At 47.4% G+C, this 24,339-nt stretch overlaps 1 protein-coding gene across 22 annotated transcripts in view; it reads left to right on the top strand.

The window, feature by feature from the left end:
* The window catches only part of RALGPS1 (Ral GEF with PH domain and SH3 binding motif 1), a 302,499-nt gene that overhangs the window by 24,292 nt on the left and 253,868 nt on the right, over window positions 1-24,339 (top strand). For 21 of the 22 annotated variants that reach the window (XR_011255489.1, XM_069582375.1, XM_069582374.1 and 18 more), the window contains 2 exons: window positions 9,392-9,513; window positions 12,599-12,706. Coding sequence is in view for 21 of the 22 variants with exons in the window: in XM_069582375.1 (XP_069438476.1) it covers window positions 9,457-9,513; window positions 12,599-12,706 (165 nt within the window). In the remaining variant the exon portion in view is untranslated. Of the gene's footprint in view, window positions 1-6,976; window positions 7,183-9,391; window positions 9,514-12,598; window positions 12,707-24,339 lie in introns of those variants that run through there. The other variant, XM_069582359.1, reaches the window with a different exon arrangement.

Below are 24,339 nucleotides of genomic sequence, written 5' to 3'. Positions count from 1 at the left end.
ATCGTTCCCTGTATTTCAATATTATTAATACGACAGAGTTCACATTCTTTCTTGTTTTCTCGTTTTGGCAAGATTAGGAGAAGGAAAGTCCACCAGTGTGTGGGCCTGGCTCATTGTCTTGAACCCATATAGTTTGATGGGAAGGTGTCATTTTCTCCATGCCCTTTAGCACTTGCCCTCCCACCTGCCTTTGCCCTTCAGTGTTCTCCACGGAATGTGGAAGGCCCTGGAAGATGACTTAAAACTCAGGGGGTGTTTCCCTGAAGCCCTAGTTCACGTCGCGTGGAGGGATGAGCCCTCTGTTCCTTGTAGGCTTCGTCCCACCACTGCTGCTACGCCCGGCCCTCTTCTCCAGCCCGGTCTTGCCCACCCTGGCTTACTCTCCGGAGACAGTGTCCTTCCTAATCTGGTGGGAAGCGCCAGGCTGTCCATGAGGGTCAGGACTCAGTGGTACTTGTCAGGAAGCACCAAGGGGGTGAGTGTCCTGTCCCGCCAACCTCCTCCTCACCTTGAGCTTCTGAGGCACCTGGTCAGAGGGGGAGCAGCAGCAGAGGACAAAAGGTCCTCTCTGTGAGCCCACCTGCGCCTGGTGCCCACTCCAGGGCTCTCTGCTCAATGCTGGCTGAAGCAAGCGATGGGCTCCCACTTGCTCGAGGTCCCACCCGCCCTGCGCTCGCTCCATGTCGTGGATTCTCGCCTTCCTCTGGCGCTGCAGTGCTCAGGGCCTTGCAGGTGGGAGTCAGAGCCAGCTGAGCCCAAGTAGGGGCCCTGTCCCCCCGTGGATCCCAGAGCAGGAGTGAGAGGAGGGGGCCTGAAGAGGCGTGCCACCTGTGGCACCTGGCGATGCTCCTGACAGACGGGGTCCAGTCAGTGACCTGGACAGTCCCCAGCCACACCAGCGCTTCCTCTGCCCTTGGCAGGGACTAGGAGGAAGGTAGGGTTCCGCTGCTCCTTACAGGAAACTGCCCTCCATCCCATCCTCCGTCAACCGCCCACACATAACAGGCATAAAATACCCAAACCTCCATGCCCCAGAGCGTGACCGTCAAATCCTGGTTTGTGTGGGCAATGGTGAGTCCCTGGCATCAGGCCTGGTGGTGTAGCTTATGTGTGTGCGTTGGGGGGTGGCCTATGGGGTGGGAGGTGAGGGTGTAGGATCCCTTTTTAAATTTACCTTTTTATTTTGAAGTAATTTTCTACACAGGAATTTGCAGAACTGGGCAGAGCACTTACACATGCCCTTCACCCGACTTCCCTGTTAACTCACGTAACCACGGTACAGTGATCAGGTTAGCCTGGTGAACTAGTTTAGGTGCCACACTATGAACCAGACTGGCGGCCTTTTCCAGGTTTCCGCATTCGCCCCCACTGCATACTTTTCATTCGCACTCCTCTCGCTGCCTTGCCCTCGGGGTGGTTTCTCCTGTCTCATACTAAGAGCATTATTGCCCTCGCCCAACCCTGCCCCCAGGAGAATGACAGTGGCCGTTGAGGACTGTTGACGCCAGTAATAGTTGTCGTTAAAGGTACAGTGCCACGGCCGCTTCTCACGTGCCCCATTCTGTGCATCCCCTCAACCGTCTGTTCCGTCGGCACCCCAGCTGTCCCTATTTCGCAGATGAGGAAAGTGAGGCTTGGCCAGGTCAAGCAGCTTGTCCAGGGCAAGCAGCTTGTCCAGGGCATAAGGTCAGTGATGGATGAGAACGGAAATCCTGGTTTATCTGTTCTCTAAGCCACAGAGGTGACCTGCTCCTTCTCCTGCCTGAGAGCTTGCTCTGTAGCTATCTTGTTCTTAGCTCCTGCCAGTCCTGCTTCGGCTGTAGCTTGTCAGCCTCTTGGAGGTGGGGCTGTTGAACCTCAGGCTGTGTACACACACACACACACACACACGTGTCTATCCATGTGTGGCTGTGTACACATGTGCTGCCCCATACTGTGTGAACATGTTAACTTTGGGGGACAGGAACTCGGGGTGGGGTTGTGGGGACTTTTCTTGTTTATTTTACCCCTTTTTATCCAGTTTATGTGATTTTAGCATGCACATGTATTACTTTTATGTAGAGAATTCCGGAAGCCCTTCTCCCTGAGGCGAGTGGGCATTCCTCAGCTGGACTTTCTGAGGACAGATGACCCTGGTTGGTTTCTGCCTCCCTGGTCTCAGCACGCAGCATGTGAGGGGTGGGGGTCCTCGGTCTGCGCTGTCGTCTTCCTTTGCAGGGGTGGCCCCACGTCAGCTCCATACATGTAGGTGCTGCCCTTCCCTGGGGGACGCCCTGCCTGGTCCTTTTCTCCAGGTTCGCTCAGTTTCACAAGTTTTCTCTCATTTCCATCTGTCTGCGGACTCTCAGTCTGGAACCCAGCCCTCTTGTCCAGCACGGCTGCTTTCTCTCCCCGCCGGGGGCTCAGCGCAGTGGCCCTTGGACACAGCGGTGCCTCCTCAGCCGTCTGGCTGGCCCAGCCCACTCTCTGCCCTCAGCGAGGAGGAGAGATGTAGGATGTTGAACACGTGGTGGTAGCTGGAAAGGGGTGGTGGGGGTGCGTAGATGGGACACGGGTGAACCTGGCCCAGAGGGATGGCCTGTCGAGCCTCACATGCTCACGTGGCCAGGGCCTCGCTTTGAAAGCCACCAGACGAAGCTGCTGGCCAGGAGGAGTCTGGGCCAGCTCGGAGAGGGTCGGGGCAAGGGAGCCGTAGTGCTGCCAGCCCTCACGGGGCACCCCTCCTGGGCTCCTGGCAGGTGGTCCAGCTCTAGGGGGATGGTTACCCCAGGGGAGATCTTTCGGTAACATGGAACGGACGTGCCCAGGCGTCCGGAGAGGGCAGAGACGGAGAGCACACGCACTCGTTTCTCCTGACGTGGCGTGAACCGTCAGCTGTGGTCACAACCCTCTTTGCTTCCGTCCCCTGCGCCTTCGGTTCAGACACGGAGGATGGGGCAGCTGTGGCCAAGCCTGCAGAGGAGGGCAGGGCGGCCACGTGAGGAAGCGGGCTTGGACACGGGGCTCAGGGTCTGTCTCTGAGCTTGTCCGAAACAGTTGGAAGACAGCACTCTCTTGTTACCGAATGTTCCCGGATGTATGTATTTTCTTTGAAACAGCCTCCACACACTCAGGAAAAAGTGGTTTTTCTGCCTTCTCCCCAGTGGTCTGCAGCAGACTGTCTCCTGTTATTTCCTTGGTTTTCTGAACCTGAGACGTTGAAGCCTGGAAGGAAACCAACCTCCCATATGGGACTTGCCCTCCCCTCTTTGAGAGCCCACACACGCAAGACCGGAGTCTGTCACACAGAAACCAGAGACGCGGCGGTTCTGTGGTTCTGATTCAGCTGCCACGTTCCTGCGAGGTTACATCATGAGAACCGCTTTCCCTGCCTTCAGCGCTTTGTTTCCAGGGAGCTTATTGAGCGAGCGAGCGAGCGTGCGTGTGTGCGTGAGTGTGTGTGTGTGTAAGAGGTGAGGGAGGTACGGGGAGGGTGGGGAGATTGGGCTTGTCTGGCACAGGTCAGCCTGGCCAGACTTAGCAGGGTGGTGCCTTTCCCCTGGAGAAGGCGATGGCTCCCCACTCCAGCACTCTTGCCTAGAAAATCCCATGGACGGAGGAGCCTGGTGGGCTGCAGTCCACGGGGTCGCTAGGAATCGGACACGACTGAGTGACTTCACTTTCACTTTCATGCATTGGAGAAGGAAATGGCAACCCACTCCAGTGTTCTTGCTTGCCTGGAGAATCCCAGGGACAGGGGAGTCTGGTGGGCTGCCGTCTATGGGGTCGCACAGAGTCGGATACCACTGAAGCGACTTAGTAGCAGCAGCAGCGGCCCTTCCCTTGATGCCAGACTGCCTCCGTGTCCAGCAGGGGGCGCAGGCAGGCAGCTGTGTGAGAACGTATCCCCAGGTCACAGCGTAGTTTCTCTGAAACTCTGTTTTCTCATTTATAAGATTTTTTTTTAATGCATATAAACCCTTAGCCAACGCCTGAAACAAAGTAAATCTCTAATAGATTGTCAGGATGACAGCAGTCAGACTGCAGTGAGCTCCTTGGGGGCTGGTCTGACTCCCCTGCACAGGGCTTAGGGAAAGGATCACCAAGTTTATGGAAGGATTGAGGGAGTGACCAGGAGGCAAGATGCTCTTCCTGTGGCTGTAATCTTGGGTCCATCTGTTAAAGCTGACTCCGTGGGGACCCCTGCCTGGCTTATTATCCCCGGGTTAGTCTAGGATGGGCAGGGGCTGGGGTCAGGTGAGGGAGGGGAACCTGCCCCCTGTGCTCCTGGCACTCTGGCGTCTTGGTGTTGTTTCACACCTCTGGGCTTCTGCACATGCACAGAGTGCCCACGGCCCACCCTTGTCTGAAAACACGCCTGCTCATCCATTTAAGACCAGCGCAATTGCTCTTCTCAGTGGTATCTTAAACCCCCAAGGTGAGCCTGTGGTCTGTGACACCAGCTGTGCTGAGAGTAGCTCCCTGCTGGTTTTCTCCCCCCACTACCCTGCAGGACCCTGGAGGGCAGGTGTGCGCCATCTCCAACTCTGACCCCCAGAACTGGTCCTCCAGGTCTCAGTGGTGGGGGTGTTGAGCCAACAAATGGATAGACTTCTGAGCACCAGGTGGTTCTTGGGCCACCGTCTGTCTGTTCATAAGGGCTCCAGAGGTAGAAGTCACTCATCCTTGACTCCTCTTTTCCTCTCCGCTCACGTGCAACCCATCAGCAGGTCTTATCCGTCTCATGTCCAGAACCCCTCCCGGATCCAGCTGTTTTCCCTGGGGCCAGCAGTCCGAGCAGTCCCATCTCTTACCCCCAACTGGGTTTCACTGCCCATATCTCTGGCTTCCCAGCCAGTTATTTTTTTTTTTTTCCCCAGCCAGTTTTCTGCACAGTAGCCACTATGATCTTCCAAAACAGTGAGATCGGATCTTGTCAGTCGCCTGGTCAGAGACCATTCCCAGGCCTCCAGGTAAAACCCAAACCTCCCGCCATGGCCTGCAGGGCCCAGCCTCTCCACTGCCTCCACTGACTGACCCCCAGCTGCGGCTCTTTCTGCATCACAAACCTGCTGAGCTCCTGTGCGTCTCACGGGCTTTGCACTCGCTGTGGCCTCTGTGAAGAACACTCCGACTGGTTTTCATGGCTGATTCTTTCCTAGGACTCCAGCTCAAATGTTGCATCTTCAGAGTCCTTCCTTGACCACCCTGGCAAATACCATCTTCCACCCTATTTTATTCCTTGAAGACTCTCAAGATCTCAGTTACCTTCTAGGTCCACATGTGATCTCTTGACTCCTGCACTGGGATTTGAGTTCTCAGGGAGCAGGACCTGTTCACTTTGTGTTCCCTGCATCTGGAACAGGGTTCTTGACCAGCTTTCCTTGAATTTGGATGGGAAAAAATGACATTTTTATTTTCCCTGACTTTTAACTGAAGGTTAGCATCTCCCTCAGTTATTAACATAGATAATAAATCACAGTAATATTTATAGTACCTGGGACTTTGTCACCAATAAAATCATAGCTACTTCCATGAAGTGAAGTGAAGTCGCCCAGTCATGTCCGACTCTTTGCGACCCCATGAACTGTAGCCTACCAGGCTTCTCCATCCATGGGATTCTCCAGGCAAGAATACTAGAGTGGGTTACCATTTCCTTCTCCAGGGGATCTTCCCAACCCAGGGATCAAACCCGGGTCTCCCACATTGGAGGCAGATGCTTTAACCTCTGAGCCACCAGGGAGCTACTTCCATACCACGTAGTAATTGTGGGCACGCACCTCAGAAGCTCAGGAAACTGGGCTTCCCTGATAGCTCAGTTGGTAAAGAATCCGCCTGCAATGCAGGAAACCCTGGTTTGATCCCTGGGTTGGGAAGATCCCCTGGAGAAGGGAAAGGCTACCCACTCCAGTATTCTGGCCTGGAGAATTCCGTGGACATATAGTCCATGGGTTCACAAAGAATCGGACATGACTGAGCGACTTTCACTTCACTTTCACCTCAGAATATTTATGCTCGTCACTACTTTGAAATTATGGTTGTTATTAGACCCACAATAGATCTTGCTATTTAATACAATGATATATATATATATATATAAAACCTTACCTGAAGAAATACATATATTCCTACATTATAAATTGCTTTGAAAATAATAACTGAATTTTAATATAATTTGCTTCATGCATAGTCATGTGTATAATTGGTTTCCTGTGTAATTTTACTTTATTCATTTAAAAATGTCTCTGTGAGAAGGGGCCCATAGGCTTCACCAGATGGCCAAAGGGGTCCAAGGTACAAAAAATGGTAGGAACTCCTGGCTAGAACAAGGTGAACACAGAGTAGGAGCTCAGTGAATGAATGGATGGACGGGTAAATGGATGGTGCCCATCTTCCCTGGTGAGGATGAGCCCCTGTGTGTTTTCAGGGTTGGGTGTCAGTGGCTTGGCATGAAATTGCCCTAACCCTAACTTTGAGGCCAACAAAGGTCCGTCTAGTCAAAGCTATGGTTTTTCCAGTAGTCATGTATGGATGTGAGAGTTGGATTATAAAGAAAGCTGAGCACTGAAGAATTGATGCTTTTAAACTGTGGTGTTGGAGAAGACTCTTGAGAGTTCCTTAGACAGCCAGAAGATCAAACCAGTCCATCCTAAAGGAGATCAGTCCTGAGTGTTCATTGGAAGGACTGATGCTGAAGCTGAAACTCCAATACTTTGGCTACCTGATGCGAAGAACTGACTCATTTAAAAAGACCCTGATGCTGGGAAAGATTGAAGGCTAGAGGAGAAGGGGACAGCAGAGGATGAGATGGTTTGATGGCATCACTGACTCAATGGACATGAGTTTGAGTAAACTTCAGGAGTTGGTGATGGACAGAGAACCCTGGCATGCTGCAGTCCATGGGGTCGCAGAGTTGACACAACTGAGTAACTGAACCGAACTGAACTTTGAGGAACAACTTACCTGATCAATCTTTTCTTTCTTTTTTCTTTTTTAGTATGAAAATTATCAAGCGTTCAGGAAAATTGAGAGACTGATACAAAGAACTGTTGGTGAATGGCAGTTGTTAACATTAACATGTATTTTACAGATACATTTGAAAGTATATTGCAAATTCACTTCGCCTCTAAATTGTGAGGTGCATCACTTAAGGATAAAGCCCTTCTGCTCCTTACCCTCCATATTGTTATCGCTCCAAACAAAGTGAGTAGCAGTTCAGTGTCATCCATTGTCCGTACTCAACTTGCCCCAGTTGAGCCTCAGGTGTCATTTATAGCTCAGCTTAGTTCTTTTGAGTGTTTTGGGATAAAGGAGGGCAGGGAGGAGGCCCATTGACTGTGGTTGAGGAGATGGTTGAAGAAGATGGAGTGGTTTGGGGACGTATCGGGACAGAGCCCAGGTTGCACTGACCTCCTTTTTTGATTGTTGACTTGTTTCCTGGTGGCACAGGGCTCTGTGATGGGCTGAGGGCTCTGGGAGGATAACAGGCAGTCCAGATTGGGCTGGTACTTTCTTCTTTCTGATCTTCCCCCAGCCCATCTTTCCCAGAGACTTCTGGGTTTGACCGTGCTCCCCAGAATGGGTTTTCTCATGGGCAGCACAGATTCAGCATGTCCTAAATCAGATTCACCATCTTTCCCCACAAACCTGCCACACCGCCTCTGTTCCTTTTCTCGATGAGGCGCACAGCATCCCCTGGTACCTCAAGCCAGAAGTCGTGCATCCTCAGCCGGTTCGCTCCTCCCCCCATCAGTGTCTGTTGTGTTTCTGTCCTTACTGCCTCTCAGCCTGTGTGCTTGTCTTGGACATCACTGCTGCCACCTCAGCGCAGAGGCCCCTTGTCGCCTGCCTGACAATTGCAGTTGGCTTCCAGGCGGCCCCTTTGCCTTCTCCTTTCTGGCCTCCATTATGTCCTGGGCTCTCACCTGCTAAAAAAGCTGGTGGTGGCTACAGTGCTCTGATGTTTGGTGGTGTGATAACTGCCCTACTCGGGGCATGCGCTTATTGGCAGATGAACAGTGGTTCTGGTTTGAGTGGCTCAGGTGTGATAACCAGGGGAAATGATGCTGGACATTTGAGCCGGGTCCTGAATGACGATGGTTTGGTGGGACGGCAGGGCACAGGTTACTTAACCTCTCTGGGTTTCAGATTCCCCACATGGAACGTGGAGGTAGCAGCAAGACCCACCCGAGGATGTCGTGAGGGTTAGAGGAGGCACTGGAGGTAAAGCGTGTGGCCCGTGGTGAGGCTTCTGCAAGTCGTAGCCAGTATTTGTGTTGTTATTGATGAAACACTCTGCTACATAGGGAGCCTGGTGGATTCAGTTTGTCTTCGTCTCCTGTCTTGTTGTATAAGCATTTTATTTTAATAACAGTCTTTATCACTTCAGTTTACACCATTCCATTATAAAAATGTTTAATTGAAGAGAGGCTGTTTCTTCAAAAGTCTAAATAAGTAGAACATTATCAATTAAATGTACAGCGATACAGCCTTTAGGACTACATAATTCTTCCATTTTACAGTAATGCTTCCCCTTTAAAAATTTGTCACGGTTTGTCACAGATTTAAAGTACGAGGCACCTAATGCTAAGAAAGGATAAAACAGTGTATGTAATGTAAGTGAACCAGATCTTTTCTCAAATAGCGATACTTTCTAGAGCCCTCCCAAATTTATGTGAACATATTTGTTTCATAAATTAAACATTTTTTGTGTTGTTAATTTTTAATATTCCAAAAACCTTAAAAATATATTCCCTAGCTATTATAGGCAGCTTATTTTAGCATTTCACCTGTAAGAAACACTGATCTGTATACTTAAAATGATTTGTTGAAAACATTTTCATGATATAGTCCAACGTTTAATAAAAAGTATGAAAATAAAGTCTCCAGTGTATTAAGATTTTATCCCTTGATCAGTTCGTTATTTCATCAGTTGAATTCCTTGAGGTGTGTAAGGCGGGTTGGTCCTTTAGAAGACGGTAGGCTGAAACAGAGGTCACAAACCCTGGCACCTAGGAGGGCCAGGCAGGCTCCCAAGTGGCCGCCCAGGCCAAGTGGAGTCTGGAACGCCCCTAGGAAGCCCTTCAGTACGAGGAGCAGCACTGCTCAGTCCAGCTGATGGCCATCATGCAAGAAAGTGGACCCAGTGCCACCAGGAAAGTCAGAAACCCAGAATTCTATGTGAAACCTTTCAGTTTTAAATATTGGTGATTAATTTGAAAAAAATTCCTAAAACCTGCACAAGCCTAACAGACCACATTTGTGGGCCGTATTTAGCCCAAAGGCCACAGCTTGTAATCTTTCTTTGAGGGTATCCTCTGGGGTCACCTGCTCGAGTCCAGCACAGCTCTCTCCCAGGGTGGGATTAGGTTGGGTTTGAAGGCTGGTTTTTATGAGCGCCTTTGCCTTGCAGGACTTCTCCAGACAGGTCATGTCACCGACAGAGGCTGCCCTGAAGCTCCCTGTGGCCCGGAGACTATGTACAAGAGGAATGGTCTGATGGCTAGCGTGTTGGTCACCTCCGCCACTCCACAGGTACAGCGCTGGGAGGACGGGGTCGGCGGGGAGCGAGCTGTGGGGAGGGGCCCTTGCATCTGACCCAGGCCCCCTGAGTCGAGGCCCGGGGGCTGCAGGGCTCCGTGAATGCCACCATTCTTAGCCTTCCCGAGGCCCCGGCCACGCCAGACGTGAGATTTGGGAGGCAGTCAGCCTTGAGGAGCAGGGTGTTTTCTGAAGTCGTTCTCTTCAAAGAAAAGCAAATACCTGCCCCGTCCAGTCGTAGCAAGTGCCACATTCCATTTTGATGGCAAGAAGGGATCAGACCTTCCCCAGCCAAGCTGCGGCTGATTATAAGTAAGTTGCACATTCCGGGATGAAGTCAGACAGAAGGGTTTCCAGCTGGCCCTGCGCTCCTGTTTACCTTGCTCGGGAGGAAACGGCCGTAAGGGCTGGTGGTCGAGAGTGGCCTGGGCTCCGGCCCCTGCCATGGGGGTTTGGGAGTTTGGTTTTCAAGTTCCATAATGGACCGGAGGCGGGCAGAGGGCTGGGTGTCATCTGAGGCTCAGGGAGTCCGCCATGTCAGATGTGTAACGCCGGGCTCTTGTGACAGATGGGCAAGAGGGGAGCTCTAAGTTCCGCGCTCATTAGGCCCTCCCAGTCGAGTTGGGCTTTTGAAATGAGCCTGTGCAATCAGCTAGAAATCACAGGGGTTAATCCATTGCTTATCACCCTTTAAAAAAATTCCTTAGTTTGATCTGTGGTTCTGAAAGCAGACTCATGGGTCCCTGTTAAAATTCCCAGATGGCGCCAATAAAGTTATTGCATCACCACCACCACCACCAGCACCAGCACCACTGAATGAACCTGGGGCAGCTTGTGATTAATAAGGCCCCTTGTGTGAGTGTGTGTGTTTGGGGCAGGTGCAGTGGGGTGTTACAGGAAAGTTATAAAACCTGAAATTCCAGGAATGGACTCTGTTTGGTAACTGGAGGAATCAGACTTCCATTTCCATTTACAGTTTACATTCCGTCTAGAGTAAAACTTCTTTCTTTTCTAGTCTTTGTTTATACATATGAATCCATACACATATAAGTGCAACCACGCACATATATGCTATATATGTGTACGTATATATGTATCTATACGAATATGCACGTACATGTGTATCCAGAAAGTGGTGAGTGCTCAATAATATGTGTCAAATGAACCTATGAATGAATACATATCTTATTGAAGTGCTCAATACATTTTGGTGACAGTGACATATTTATGCAGATACACACCCACAATTTAGTGCTTACTATATACCGGGCACTTTTTTGGTGCATTCCACAGGCACGATCTCGTTTAATCCTCACAATAACCCCAGCAGGCACGGGCTGTTGTTTCACCCCCTGTCAGTAGGTGAGGAAACTGAGGCAAGGAGTGGTGAATGAACTGACTTCAGATCACACAGCTGGCGGGGATTGACAGCCAGGCCCCTGTGACTCTGGAGCCGCTGGTCCCAACCACGATGACACGACACTCCCTGGAAGAAAGTCAGCTGCACCAGCTGCTCCAGGCTGCTCCGTGGGAGGGGATCGTGAGCGTGCAAAGAGATTTATCGGTAGCGGCCAGCTCGGAGTTCATGAGACTGAGTGATCGAATAGACGGCCAGTTCCAGAAGCATTCAGAATTAGTCTTGATTACTTTTCAGAAGTTCAGGACACATTCTTTTCAGGGGAGAATGTCCCATCGCAATAGCCATCCCCTCGCCCTCCACTCCCAGGTCCCTTGAAACACAGTCACCCAGGGAGGGGATCCTGCCAGCTGCTTTGTCAGCTGCATTTTATACAAGTGCCAAAGCCCTGGGGAGTAGGTACCCTGTTATGGATGGTCGCTGAGGCACAGCGAACTGAAGAGGTCAGACGGCAGCTTGCTTGGAGCTGGCATTCTAAACAGGCCTGTCTGATTTCAGAGCTCAGAGCATCTTAAGATCATCTCAGAGATTTTGGTATAGTAGACTCGTTTGTAAGCCTTTAAATGACACAGGACTATTGAAGTCTACAGGTTTAAGTTTCAGCTCCTCCTTTTAACCTCACATTTTCAGTTGTTGACTATTGGTTTCCCTCCCTGGCCTAAAAACCCTCTGTTTCCAGTAAGGTTGCAAAGTTTTTCCAGATATAGCCATTTTGGAAAGAGTGAAATAAAGGGGAATTAATAAAAGCATATTCTCTAAATCTCAGTCCAAGATGTTGAGGTTAATGGAAACCACAAAATCCCTCTTCACGGGTTAAGACGAATAAAACCGTTTATGAACCGGGCACAATTTTGGGGTGGTAAGCTCGACTGGTTCCCCAAAGTAGAATTTGATGAAATTAAGTAAGATTGAACGGAAGGTACGTTCAACGTTCTGGGATCCCCGCAGTGTTGGGTTTCATGAAACTGGCCACATCTGGGGAGTTTAACTTGCTCTTTAACGGAAGACCATTCCTTTACATGCTGGCCTCACAGTGTTCTTCTTAACAAGGGGCTCTACTAAATATAACTTTCACGCCATCTCCAAAGCCAGCCAGTTACCTCTCACCTCATCAGCTAACAGGCTTTGAATTCCAAGTGGCCCCTATGTGAAACAAGCCTTGAGAGCCAATTTGACATTTTGTATAATTTCCTGCAATGAACTTCAAGTAGAAAAAAAAAAAAGGTGAAACCAGGTGATGTTTAAAAACACGTAACAAAACAGATGATTCCTCAGGCCTCCTAAGGTGTGAAGGGTGGGCTGTATCTTTTCAGCCGTCACCCCACAGGCAGCCAGAAGCAGCTGGGGTATAGAGACTGAGGGAGACACACAACTGGGCTTGCATTCTGGCCCTTCCGTTTCCTGGCTGAGATATGTTGGGCAAGTGGCATGCCCTCTACTTCCTTATCTGTAGAAGGGGACTAATAATAGTGCATCATCAGAGAGTTGTTATGAGAATTAAGTTAGATTATGCCCATGAAGTGCCTGAAACAGAGTAAAGCGCTAAACAACAGAAGCTCTTATCACTGTACGGTCCTGCCAGTCTCACTTCTGAGGTTTGGGCGTCAGTGATGGGGTCAGCCAGACTGCTCAGGTGGCCCCGTCTTCCCCTGTCCTCCGCAGGGCAGCAGCAGCTCAGACTCTCTGGAGGGCCAGAGCTGCGACTATGCCAGCAAGAGCTACGACGCCGTTGTCTTCGATGTCCTGAAAGTGACTCCCGAGGAGTTTGCTGTAAGTGTCAGAACAGATGTGGGGGGCTGGGCACCACCACAGGAAGCTTGGGGGGTGGCGGGTGGGGGTGGTGATTGCCGCTCACAGTTGTTTGCTCAAATTGGAAACAACCCATATATTCACCAATAGGGGATTGCTGAATAAAGTATTCTTTATGAATACTTTATGAACCCCATGGAGCATTAAAAAAGGATGCTATCTGGGAGGAGGGAGAAATTAAGGAAAATTCCATAGACAGAGGAGCCTGGCTGGCTGCAGTCCACGGGGTCGCAAAGAGTCGGACACAGCTGAGCATATGCTAGATATAAAATAGGCAATCCGAAAGGACACACAGAGAACTATGCTCAGTATCTCAGATTAACCTGTAATGGAAGAGCATGTAAAAAATGAATGTGTGTGTGTGTGTGTGTGTGTGTGTAACTGAGTCACTTCATTGGACATCTGAAACTAGCACAGCATTGTAAACTATTTCAGTAAAAATTTTTGAAAATGAAAAAAACCTATAAATATTTTCAGAAGATATATTTTAATACCCGATTTGGAAAAATTGTTTGAGCAGAAAAACCTTTGTTTTTCTGTCTGTAGAAAAACCTATATATATACCTATCTATATACACCTATCTATCTATACCTATCTATCTATATCTATCTGTATAGAGAATTAATTTGAATACTTGTTGCCTTGGTGTGAAGATCAAAATTAGAAAAAGAAATAAGGAAGAAATGTATGATACATATTTTATACAATTATATAAAAGCAAAATAATAAATGGCTTTGAAAGAGTAAAAACACTGTCAAAATTTAACCCACCTTGGAAGGCTTATACAATACATATGAATAGTAAGTGAAAGGAGCCAGTCAAACCCTGGCTAGCCAGTCAAATCTTTCCTAAAGGAAATCAACCCTGAATATTCGTGGGAAGGACTGATGCTGAAGCTGAAGCTCCCATGCTTTGGCCACCTGATGCGAAGAGCTGACTCATTGGAAAAGATCCTGTTGCTGGGCAAGATTGAAGGCAGGAGGAGAAGGGGATGACAGGGGATGAGATGGTTGGATGGCATCACCACCTCAATGGACATGAGTTTGAGCAAATTCTGGGAGATAGTGAAGGACAAGGAAGCCTGACGTGCTGCAGTCCATGGGGTCGCGAAGAGTCGGACATGACTGAATGACTGAACAACAAGAGTGAAAGGAGCAGGTTACTGCACAATTTAGAGAATAGTACTGTTTTTAAAAAAGCATGCACCACACATAAATATTTATATTTGCATAAGAAAATATTTGATGTTTACATAGTTACAAGTATCTGAATATCTATATAGCCAAGCATATTACTGACTGTGGTTTCTGGTTGTAAGAGTCTAGAAGATTGGAATTTAATTTCTTTTTATTTGTACTTTCTATATTTTCACAATGACTGTTCTCTACAATGATAGACAATATCATTTGAATGGATTTTGTAATTACACACGTTTCAGAATCGCTTTCCCACTAGCCATTGTGTTGCTGCGGGTGTGGCCGTGGGGCTTCGTGTTGGAGGAGCAGACCAGGCTCCTCGTTGAGCTGTGACCTGCTGTCTGCCTTTTGCACTGTGAGGGTCGACGGAGGACACTGGCTCTGGGGTGACCCGATTGCACAGTGCTGACTCGGGGTGCAGTTCTCTGGGGAACCCCAGTGTTTCTGACCATGCCCGCTTATCCCAGGGCCCCTTGTCCTAACAGGTGTTGTGCCGTCCGGGGGCCTGTGGAGCCAAGTGTGCCCCATCTCTTTGCTCTGCCATCACTTGCTCCTATGTTTACCTTGGTGCAACAAGGTAAGCCCCACGCTGAGCCCCACACATGGGTCACCTCTCTCAGTGTGTCTGAGGGATCCTTTTAAAACCTGTGTGAAACTCTCTAGAGGTCCCCTTGTACTAGGAGACCTCGCCTTCCTCTCAAGGCCCCCAGTGCCCAGGGTCTGGCCGAACCTCCTCTCGTGCCCCTCCTTGCTATCCAGCTGCACACCGGCTGCCTCTTTCTTCCCCAGGCTCACCCGACATCCCCCTGCCCCGGGGCCCGGTGCTGCTTCTTCCTTCTGTCCTAATGGCGCTTTCCCACATGTCTCACCATCTCTCTTAAGATGTCAGCCCTGGAAGAGGCATTTACCCACTAAGGTAGCATCTCTACAGCCCTGCCCTGACCCTGCTCTGTTTCCTTCATATCTCTCCAGACATTACATTCCGTAACAGTGTTTCACTGGCCCTTCTCCGCTAGAATGCCACCTCCCGAAGGACAGGAACTTGATCTGACTTCTTCACTGCTCTCTCCCCATTGCCCAGAACGGTGCCTCGCTCATAGTAGGTGCTCAGTAAATACATGTTGATGAGATGAATTCAGTCCTTAGAACAACTCAGTAAGGCAGATTATTAGCTCCTGACTTTCTAAGAAAGAAATAGAGGATCTAAGAGATTTTATTTTTTAAACCTGTATCAAAGAACCAGATGTGGGCAGAGCCAGGTCTGAAACCTTCATCTTCTGGTTTTTCACCTGATGCTAGGTGATGATAACAAGGGCAGCTTCCACTTTGGAACACTTCCTTTGTCTAGGTCTTGTACTAAATGTTTACATGCATTAATCTAACTTACTTTTCGCAAAAGGCTTGCAAATTAGGTCTATTTATTATTCCCTGAATATTGGTGAGCAGGTGAATATGCAGAGAGGAAAGTCACCCCTTCACATGAACAGTAAGTGGCACTGTCCGTCTGGGCTTTAAAATCAGGACTTCTGGCATCCTGGGTGTGCGCTCAGTAGCTCAGTTGTGTTAGACTCTTTGTAGCCCCATGGACTGTAGCCGGCCAGGCTCCTCTGTCCATGGAATTTTCCAGACAAGAATACTAGAGTGGGTTACCATTTCCGCCTCCTGGGGATCTTCCTGACCCAGGGATTGAACCCGAGACTCTTGCATCTCCTGCATTGGCAGGCAGATTCTTTACCACTGGCATCACCTAGGAAGGCCTTTGATTTCTTAGAGCAGCAGAAATATAGTCTGAGTCACATATGCAATTAAAAAAATTTTAATAGCCACATTAAAAAAGTGAAATTGTTTAAAAAATATTTCTTATTTAACTTCAGTTCAGTTCAGTTCAGTTGCTCAGTCGTGTCCGACTATTTGCGACCCCATGAATTGCAGCACGCCAGGCCTCCCTGTCCATCACCATCTCCTGGAGTTCAATCAGACTCACGTCCATCAAGTCCGTGATGCCATCCAGCCATCTCATCCTCGGTCGTCCCCTTCTCCTCCTGCCCCAAATCCCTCCCAGCATCAGAGTCTTTTCCAGTGAGTCAAACTCTTCCCATCAGGTGGCCAAAGTACTGGAGCTTCACCTTCAGCAACATTCCTTCCAAAGAAATCCCAGGGTTGATCTCCTTCAGAATGGACTGGTTGGATCTCCTTGCAGTCCAAGGGACCCTCAAGAGTCTTCTCCAACACCACAGTTCAAAAGCATCAATTCTTCGGCGCTCAGCCTTCTTCATAGTCCAACTCTCACATCCATACATGACCACAAGAAAAACCATAGCCTTGACTAGGCAGACCTTAGTCGGCAAAGTAATGTCTCTGCTTTTGAATATACTATCTAGGTTGGTCATAACTTTTCTTCCAAGGAGTAAGCATCTTTTAATTTCATGGCTGTAATCACCATCTGCAGTGATTTTGGAGCCCCAAAAAATAAAGTCTGACACTGTTTCTACTGTTTCCCCATCTATTTCCCATGAAGTGATGGGACCAGATGCCATGATCTTCGTTTTCTGAATGTTGAGCTTTAAGCCAACTTTTTCACTCTCCTTTTTCACTTTCATCAAGAGGCTTTTTAGCTCCTCTTCACTTTCTGCCATAAGGCTGGTGTCATCTGCATATCTGAGGTTATTGATATTTCTCCCGGCAATCTTGATTCCAGCTTGTGTTTCATCCAGTCCAGCATTTCTCATGATGTACTCTGCATAGAAGTTAAATAAGCAGGGTGACAATATACAGCCTTGACGGACTCCTTTTCCTATTTGGAACTAGTCTGTTGTTCCATGTCCAGTTCTAACTGTTGCTTCCTGATCTGCATACAGATTTCTCAAGAGGCAGGTCAGATGGTCTGGTATTCCCATCTCTTGAAGAATTTTCCACAGTTTATTGTGATCCACACAGTCAAAGGCTTTGGCATAGTCAATAAAGCAGAAATAGATATTTTTCTGGAACTCTCTTGCTTTTTCCATGATCCAGCAGATGTTGGCAATTTGATCTCTGGCTCCTCTGCCTTTTCTAAAACCAGCTTGAACATCAGGGAGTTCACAGTTCACGTATTGCTGAAGCCTGGCTTGGAGAATTTTGAGCATTACTTTACTAGCATGTGAGATGAGTGCAATTGTGCGGTAGTTTGAGCATTCTTTGGCATTGCCTTTCTTTGGAATTGGAATGAAAATTGACCTTTTCCAGTCCTGCGGCCACTGCTGAGTTTTCCAAATTTGCTGGCATATTGAGTGCAGGACTTTCACAGCATCATCTTTCAGGATTTGAAACACTTGACTGGAATTCCATCACCTCCACTAGCTTTGTTCGTAGTGATACTTTCTAAGGCCCACTTGACGTCACATTCCAAGATGTCTGGCTCTAGATGAGTGATCACATCATCATGATTATCTGGGTCGTGAAGATCTTTTTTGTACAGTTCTTCCATGTATTCTTGCCACCTCTTCTTAATATCTTCTGCTTCTGTTAGGTCCAGACCATTTCTGTCCTTTATCGAGCCCATCTTTGCATGAAATGTTCCCTTGGTATCTCTGATTTTCTTGAAGAGATCTCTAGTCTTTCCCATTCTGTTGTTTTCCTAATGTCAGTTCCCCAACTTGGAGACTGAACCTGGGCCACAGCAGTGATGGCCCAGAAGCCTAACCACTAGGCACCAGGCAACTCCTTTAACTTATGTTATGTATGTCTAAAAATGTCACTTCAGTCTGTAAGCAACATGAAATTATTGAGGTACTTTACATAATTTTTTCACATAAAATCCTCCAAGCTCAATGTGTCTTCTGAGGTTGGAGTGCTGGCGACACTTCAGATGCTCAGGAGCCACGTGTGGCCAGTGACCACTGTATTGGGCAGCGCAGTGCTAGTCTGTCCTCTCAGGCCTCAAGCTGTGGTGCCTCCGTCTCCTCTAGAAGACGTCATGGAGCTTGCTGGCTGATGGCATAGCTTCTGTAATCTCGTTACTTTAATTTGCTTGTTACAGTTTTGACTTTTTTTTCCCTTGCTTCGTGAAAAGGATGAAGTAACCATGAGGTTTAAAAATCCCTTTGCTTGGGAGTTGCCTGGGGCCTAGTGGTTAGGCTTCTGGGCTGTCACTGCTGCGGCCCAGGATCATTTTCCCAGTTGGGGAACTGACATTAGGCAAGTTGTGCAGCATAGCCAAACAACAGCAAAAAATCCCTTTGCAGTTCTTTGCCACATGGAATAGCAGAGAATTAGGCTGTACCTGGGGCTTCACAGGTGGTGCTAGTGGTAAAGAATCTGCCTGTGAATGCAAGAGACTCAGGAGACTCAGGTTCGATCCCTGGGTTGAAAGGATCTCCTGGAGGAGGAAGTGGCAACCACTCCAGTATTCTTGCCTGGAAAATTCCACAGACAAGAGGAGCCTGGTGGATGCATGGGGCCGTGGGGCTGCAAAGAGTTGAACACAGCTGAGCGACTGGGCACAGGCCATGCCTAGAACAGCATTGTCCAGCAGGACCCCTCGGCAAGACCGCGGCCCGGTTTTCTAGTCTCAGCCCTAGAGTGTTGCTGCGCCTGCCCCAAGCTGGGAGGACTGAAGGGAAGGGCAGCGAGTGCTCTGAGAGCTCAGTGTTAAAAACTGGCTGCTCCTGCCAGAGCCAGTACGTCCTCAGCTTAGATGTGAAGCCAGGTCCCCTGGAGTCTTTGGTCTTTGGGGAAGCATGGGAGTTGCCAGGTGTTGGAACTGAACCAGACCACCTGGTATTTTAGTTTCCTGTCTAATAATATGAAAGAAAGAAAAAAACCAGACCCAAGAGTCCAGTAAAAGAAATCACTTGAGTGATTCTGGGAAGATGGCAGTGGCAGCAACGTAGTTGTTTATTCTCCCTGAATCACCACATAAAAATATCCGTAACAGCTAGATAGCAAACCCTGAAACCCGTGAGCAGTATTTACAATAAAACTGGGTGTTAAGTTATCCCTATCAAATCTCAAATACCAGTAGCTTGGGGATATGCCGCTGGTGTCAACAAGCCCTGCAGAGCATCAGCTTCAGTCTAAAAGAAAGCAGAAGTACGTGCTGGGGCGTTTGACAGACTAGGGGATAGAACCCCAAAATTTCCAATGGGAATTCACTGGAAAGTTTAGCAGGTCAATGTGAGAATAGCAACTGAAATTGAAAGGAGTTTTGACCACTCAGATAATGGATGGGTAGAAGAGATCTGTGAACTAACCCTTAAGAGCTCTTGAAACCAATCAACCAGGGCTTACTTCCAGAACAAGTGTCTGTACCAAAGAGGAATTCAGCTTGGGAGTAGACCGAAGGTGATCAGGATGGGGAAAGTTACAGTTAAGGAAAAGGGAGGTTTAAATAAATTTGTGTTTGTGTGTGTGTGGAATCTCAAAAAGCAGCTGCCTGTTGTTGAAGACGACATGAAAGTAAAAGGAAAGCTATATGAAGTTTGGAAAGCTACCGAAAATTACTGATGTCAAGTTTTTCAGTTGTTACAAGAAAAAAAAGAGTAAGGAGAGAATCCTGTAGATGATGAAACCTTGCCAGAGAGACATACCACAAAACAGATGAAAACTGTAACTTTCTATTTCAAAATTAGAGAAGAAGTTAAGGTCACACTGTGAGTTCATGAACAACATAAATCTGACATATATACATCTCAGAAATGAGGTGGCAGAGTTAGGAAAACACTGGAAATAAAACTTATTTTGGAAATGAAAGTTGAGCACAAGAATAGATAAACATAACAGAAAATGCCTTAAGGGAGGAAAAAGTTTAATATCAAAATAAATGAAGAGATAAGAAGACCTTGAAAAATAGCGATAAATATTAATGATAGGCAAAGAAGACCCAACATACAGATAATATAAATCCCCGAAAGAGGAGAATACCAGGAAACTGAACAGATAGTTAAACTATAATTTAAGAAGATGGTCACAAAATAAAAGATTCAAGCCTACGTATTGAAAGAATATACTTTGAGGCAACCTAGAATGGTCAATACCAAGACATAGTCTTGGTAGACTACTTGGGTGATGAAATTATAGAGGAACTTGAGGAAAGTCAAGATAGTGGTTACTTTTCACGGGAGGGAGGGGCTTGTGATTGGGACAGGGCACATGGAGGAACTCTGGGGCGACTCCTCTTTTCTTTCTTAATCATGGAGAACTCTATGTAACACAAACTTGACCATCTTCACCACCGTAAGTGTGCAGTTCATCTGTGTTAAGAACATCCACATTACTATGCAGCCCATCTTCAGAGCTGTTTTCATCATGACGGCCCCAAACTCTGTACCCCTTAAACAACTCTTCATCCCCACAACCTCCACCACTTCCTTTCTGTGTCTGTGAATGTGACTGCTGCAGGGCTCTCACACACGTGGAAGCATACAGTGTCTTTCTGTGGCTTCTTTCACTTAGCATGATGTCTTTGAGGTTCATCTGTGTCGTTGCACGTGTCAGAATTTCCTTTCTCTTTTAAGTCGAATAATACTCTGTTGTGTGTATATAACACGTGTTTGGGCCCATGCATCTGTCTATTGGAGTGGCTGTTTCTTAATGTGGGTGGTGGTCATCAAATCATGCATTTGTTTAGCATGGTTTTCTGTTAATGTGTCATTTTACAGTAAAAAGGGTTAAACTCCTTTCGGAGGTTGTTATTGTTCTAGTGGGGGTGCTCTGTAGCTAGATCTCAGGCTTTCTCCCCAGTGGCTGAAAGCTGAACAAAAAGCAGTGCTGGAACTTGTCTTTATATCAATAGATCGTGGATAGTTATCCGGATCCGTATGTATAATTTTAATCCTCTGTTCTTAAGGCTGCATAGTATCTCAGAGTCTGGATGTACCATAATTTTTTCCAAAAAAGTTCCTTTTTTGATGGTCTTTTAGATTACTGGCATATTTTTACTACTATAAATAATTGTTCAGTAAACATCTATATTCATCTCTGTGTCTAAATGTAGATCTTTCTCCATATGTCTTCTTATAAACCAGTGCTTTTCTTTCTGTAGGTGTTGGAATTGCTGAGTCAATAGTATGCTCATTTCACCTTATAGGAGATAATATTTAAACATATTACTTGATCCTGGATAAAGAAAAAATTGCTATAAAAGACAGTATTGGGATAATTTGAAAATTCTGAATGTGGACTGTATATTAGATAATACTGATGTAACAACAATAAATTTCTTGAGTGTAATAATCTTATCATTATGTGAGAGGGTCATCTTTTTCTTGGATTAAAAGGTGAAGAGTCATAATATCTGCATTTTACTCTCAAATGGTTCAGAAAAAAAAATTACATACTCATATAATTATGTACATAAAAATAAAGTAAATGAGGCCAAATGTTAATAAATATCAGTAGTGAAACTAGGTGAAAGGTTGTAGAGTTTATCATATTATTCTTGTAGATTTTTTCTAAGTTTGACATTAAAAATGAAATTAAATGTTAATGTTTTTAATGGGTTACTATCAGATTACTTTGAAAAAAGAACAGAGCAACTCGTAGCCCGATTAGTTGTGATGGTGCTGTTGGACCACAAATGGTGTCTTCCTCTTTAATTTGCATTTCCTTGACACAAGATTCTAAAATTGGCAGACACAGCAGCTCTAGGAGGAGAGGCGGGAATGCGTCTTTGCAGCCGATTGCTTTTTGTTCCCTGAGCCATCCTAGGGCTCATTCGGAGTGATCTCAATGCAAATTTATAGATATTTTTTATTATCAGATGGCCCGCTGTTTCTGCCAACAACTTTTTTGTTTATTTGGACCCAGTGTGGGTGGAACAGGGAGCCTTCCTTGTACTAAGCTTGTGGCTGGAAAGAGGGGATTTAGTCAGCCACCATTAGAGGGAAAACATACGTTCAGCATATGTAGAAACCAGTTTGTTTTCTTTTTGGCTGATTTGCTATCACTTATCCATAGAAAACCACCTTGCTCTCTTTCTTTAGGGCGGTACTGTGATGTGCTCTGCTAGGTCTCTTTGTTCTGAAGGCCGCATCTCTAGATAATTTTCCTGTAGTATGTGGAGATTGGCTATTTCTTTAAAAAGCCTGGATTTCTAGGGGGCCCTGGGCTGGGAGGAAGGAGATGGGAGAAGGGGTTAGGGTGAAGGAAGCTGTTGCAGGTGACCAGTGTAACTGGACAGCCTGTTGCTGTTGTTCAGTCTGTCAGTCATGTCTGACTCTTTGCGACCCCATGAACTGCAGCATGCCTCTGTCCTTCATCTCCTGGAGCTTGCTCACGTTTGTGCCAGTGATGCTATCTAACCTTCTCATCCTCTGCTGCCCTCCTTCTCCTTTTGCCCTCAGTGATTCCCAGCATCAGGGTCTTTTCCAGTGACCTGGCTCTTCTCATTAGGTGGCCAGAATGATGGACCTCCTGTACTCTGGACATCCTGTTCAGTTCAGTTGCTCAGTCATGTCCGACTCTTTGTGACCCCATGGACTGCAGCACAACAGGCCTCCCTGTCCATCACCAACTCCTGGAGTTTACTCAAGCTCATGTCCATCGAGTCGGTGATGCCATCCAGCCATCTCATTCTCTGTGATCCCCTTCTCCTCCTGCCTTCAATCTTTCCCAGCATCAGGGTCTTTTCAAATGAGTCAGCTCTTTGCATCAGGTGGCCAAAGTATTGGAGTTTCAGCTTCAGCATCAGTCCTTCCAGTGAACATTCAGGACTGATTTCCTTTAGGATGGACTGGTTGGATCTCCTTGTAGTCCAAGGGACTCTCAAGAGTCTTCTCCAACACCACAGTTCAAAAGCATCAATTCTTCAGTGCTGCATGAAGTAGACATCCTGTATGAAGGCTTTATTTTCAAAAACAAGGAGAGGCCATTAAGAAACTTGTCATGAGACCTGTGAGACGGTTATGCGTGTCCTCATCACAGGCACGTGCTCCCATGACAGTAGGAACCAGAGGGCCTCATCGTCTCCTGTTCCTGTCGAGGCTGTGCCACACTCCTCGGAGCCTGGGAACCGGCTGTGAAAAGGAACAGGACCCTGATCTTGCCCTGCAAGTCCCCACTCCTACACACGCCCTTCCTTTCGGTAAAACTGCCTACCTTGCAGTGCTCCAGCTTCAAAGGGAGGATTACTCAAAACCTTACTCAACCTTGCTACATGTGTTCAGCTTTGTAGTAAAATGACATGTAATTTATACCCCAATGATTTTACCTATTTATTGATGTATTCTTGCTTTGGACACTGCATCCTTTTGGGCCAGAACTGAGAAGATAGAAATGGGAGAGCTTCTTCTGAATAGTTTCTGATGGTGTGTTTGGGACCAACCAGTCTATTTTCAGCCTGGTGACCTCTGTTCTGGTTTTTCTGGTTTATCTTGAATAAAATACCTGAGCACAATTTTGACTGATGGTCTGAGCAGGGACAATAATATCTGAAACTTGAACCATCTGAAAAATTATGAAATGCAAAGTCACTGTCTTAATACATGATTTGGAAAATCACGTAGCAAACCCTAGAACTGATGGCAGGATGGAAAGGAAGTTTTCTCATTTTCACGTTAGCAGACTTTTGGTTCTTTCCCTAAATGACACTGCAAACATCCTGCCAGTTCTTCCGGATTGGGAGTGAACTTGAATTGCGGGAGAGATTTCCAAGGCCCTCTGAGATCTCAGCTCAAATCTTCTGTTTTCACGAGATCTTTCTGCTCCCCAGGATGGCAGAATTAATCCACATGTCAGGAGCACTTGGCCAACAATCTCCTTGAGTCTGGCAGGAGAAATGCCAGTCTGTTTGCACCTGGGATGGAGCTCTGGGCCCTGTATCTCTGGGCCAGACACACAGGCCTGCAGGCTTCAGCGAGCAGTAGTCACTCACTTTATGCTGACGTCCAGGGCTGGCTTGCTGTCGGTGGATAGACCCAGAGGTGGAACTGCTCAGACTCTGCAGTGCCATCCATGTCGCTACTGAGCTTCCAGTAGCGGCAGCATTTCACCTCAGTGCTCGTGACAAGCCCCAGCCCCTTGGAGAGGCAAAGCCACCTGTTTACTTTCATCTCCTTCTCAGCCCTGGGGATGGTATGCTTTGGGATGCATCCCATGCTTCCCAGAAATCCACTGATCTCAGGTCACCTTTCAGTTGTGCCAAGAGGTGATCAGAATTCTACCTAAGCCCTGGATTGTGGTTACAGTTGACATACCATGTGTGTTGCTATTTTTCTCCAATGTATTCTTGACATCAGGGCTTCCCTGATAGTTCAGTTGGTAAAGAATCCATCTGCAATGCAGGAGACCCTGGTTCGATTCCTGGGTTGGGAAGATCCACCGGAGAAGGGATAGGCTATCCACTCCAAAATCCTTGGGCTTTCCTTGTGGCTGAGCTGGTAAAGAATCTGCCTGCGATGCAGGAGACCTGGGTTCAATC

This window comes from Ovis canadensis, chromosome 3 (assembly GCF_042477335.2).
Source record: "Ovis canadensis isolate MfBH-ARS-UI-01 breed Bighorn chromosome 3, ARS-UI_OviCan_v2, whole genome shotgun sequence".
Lineage (NCBI taxonomy): Eukaryota > Metazoa > Chordata > Mammalia > Artiodactyla > Bovidae > Ovis > Ovis canadensis.
This window is presented reverse-complemented; position numbering and strand designations above follow the sequence as displayed.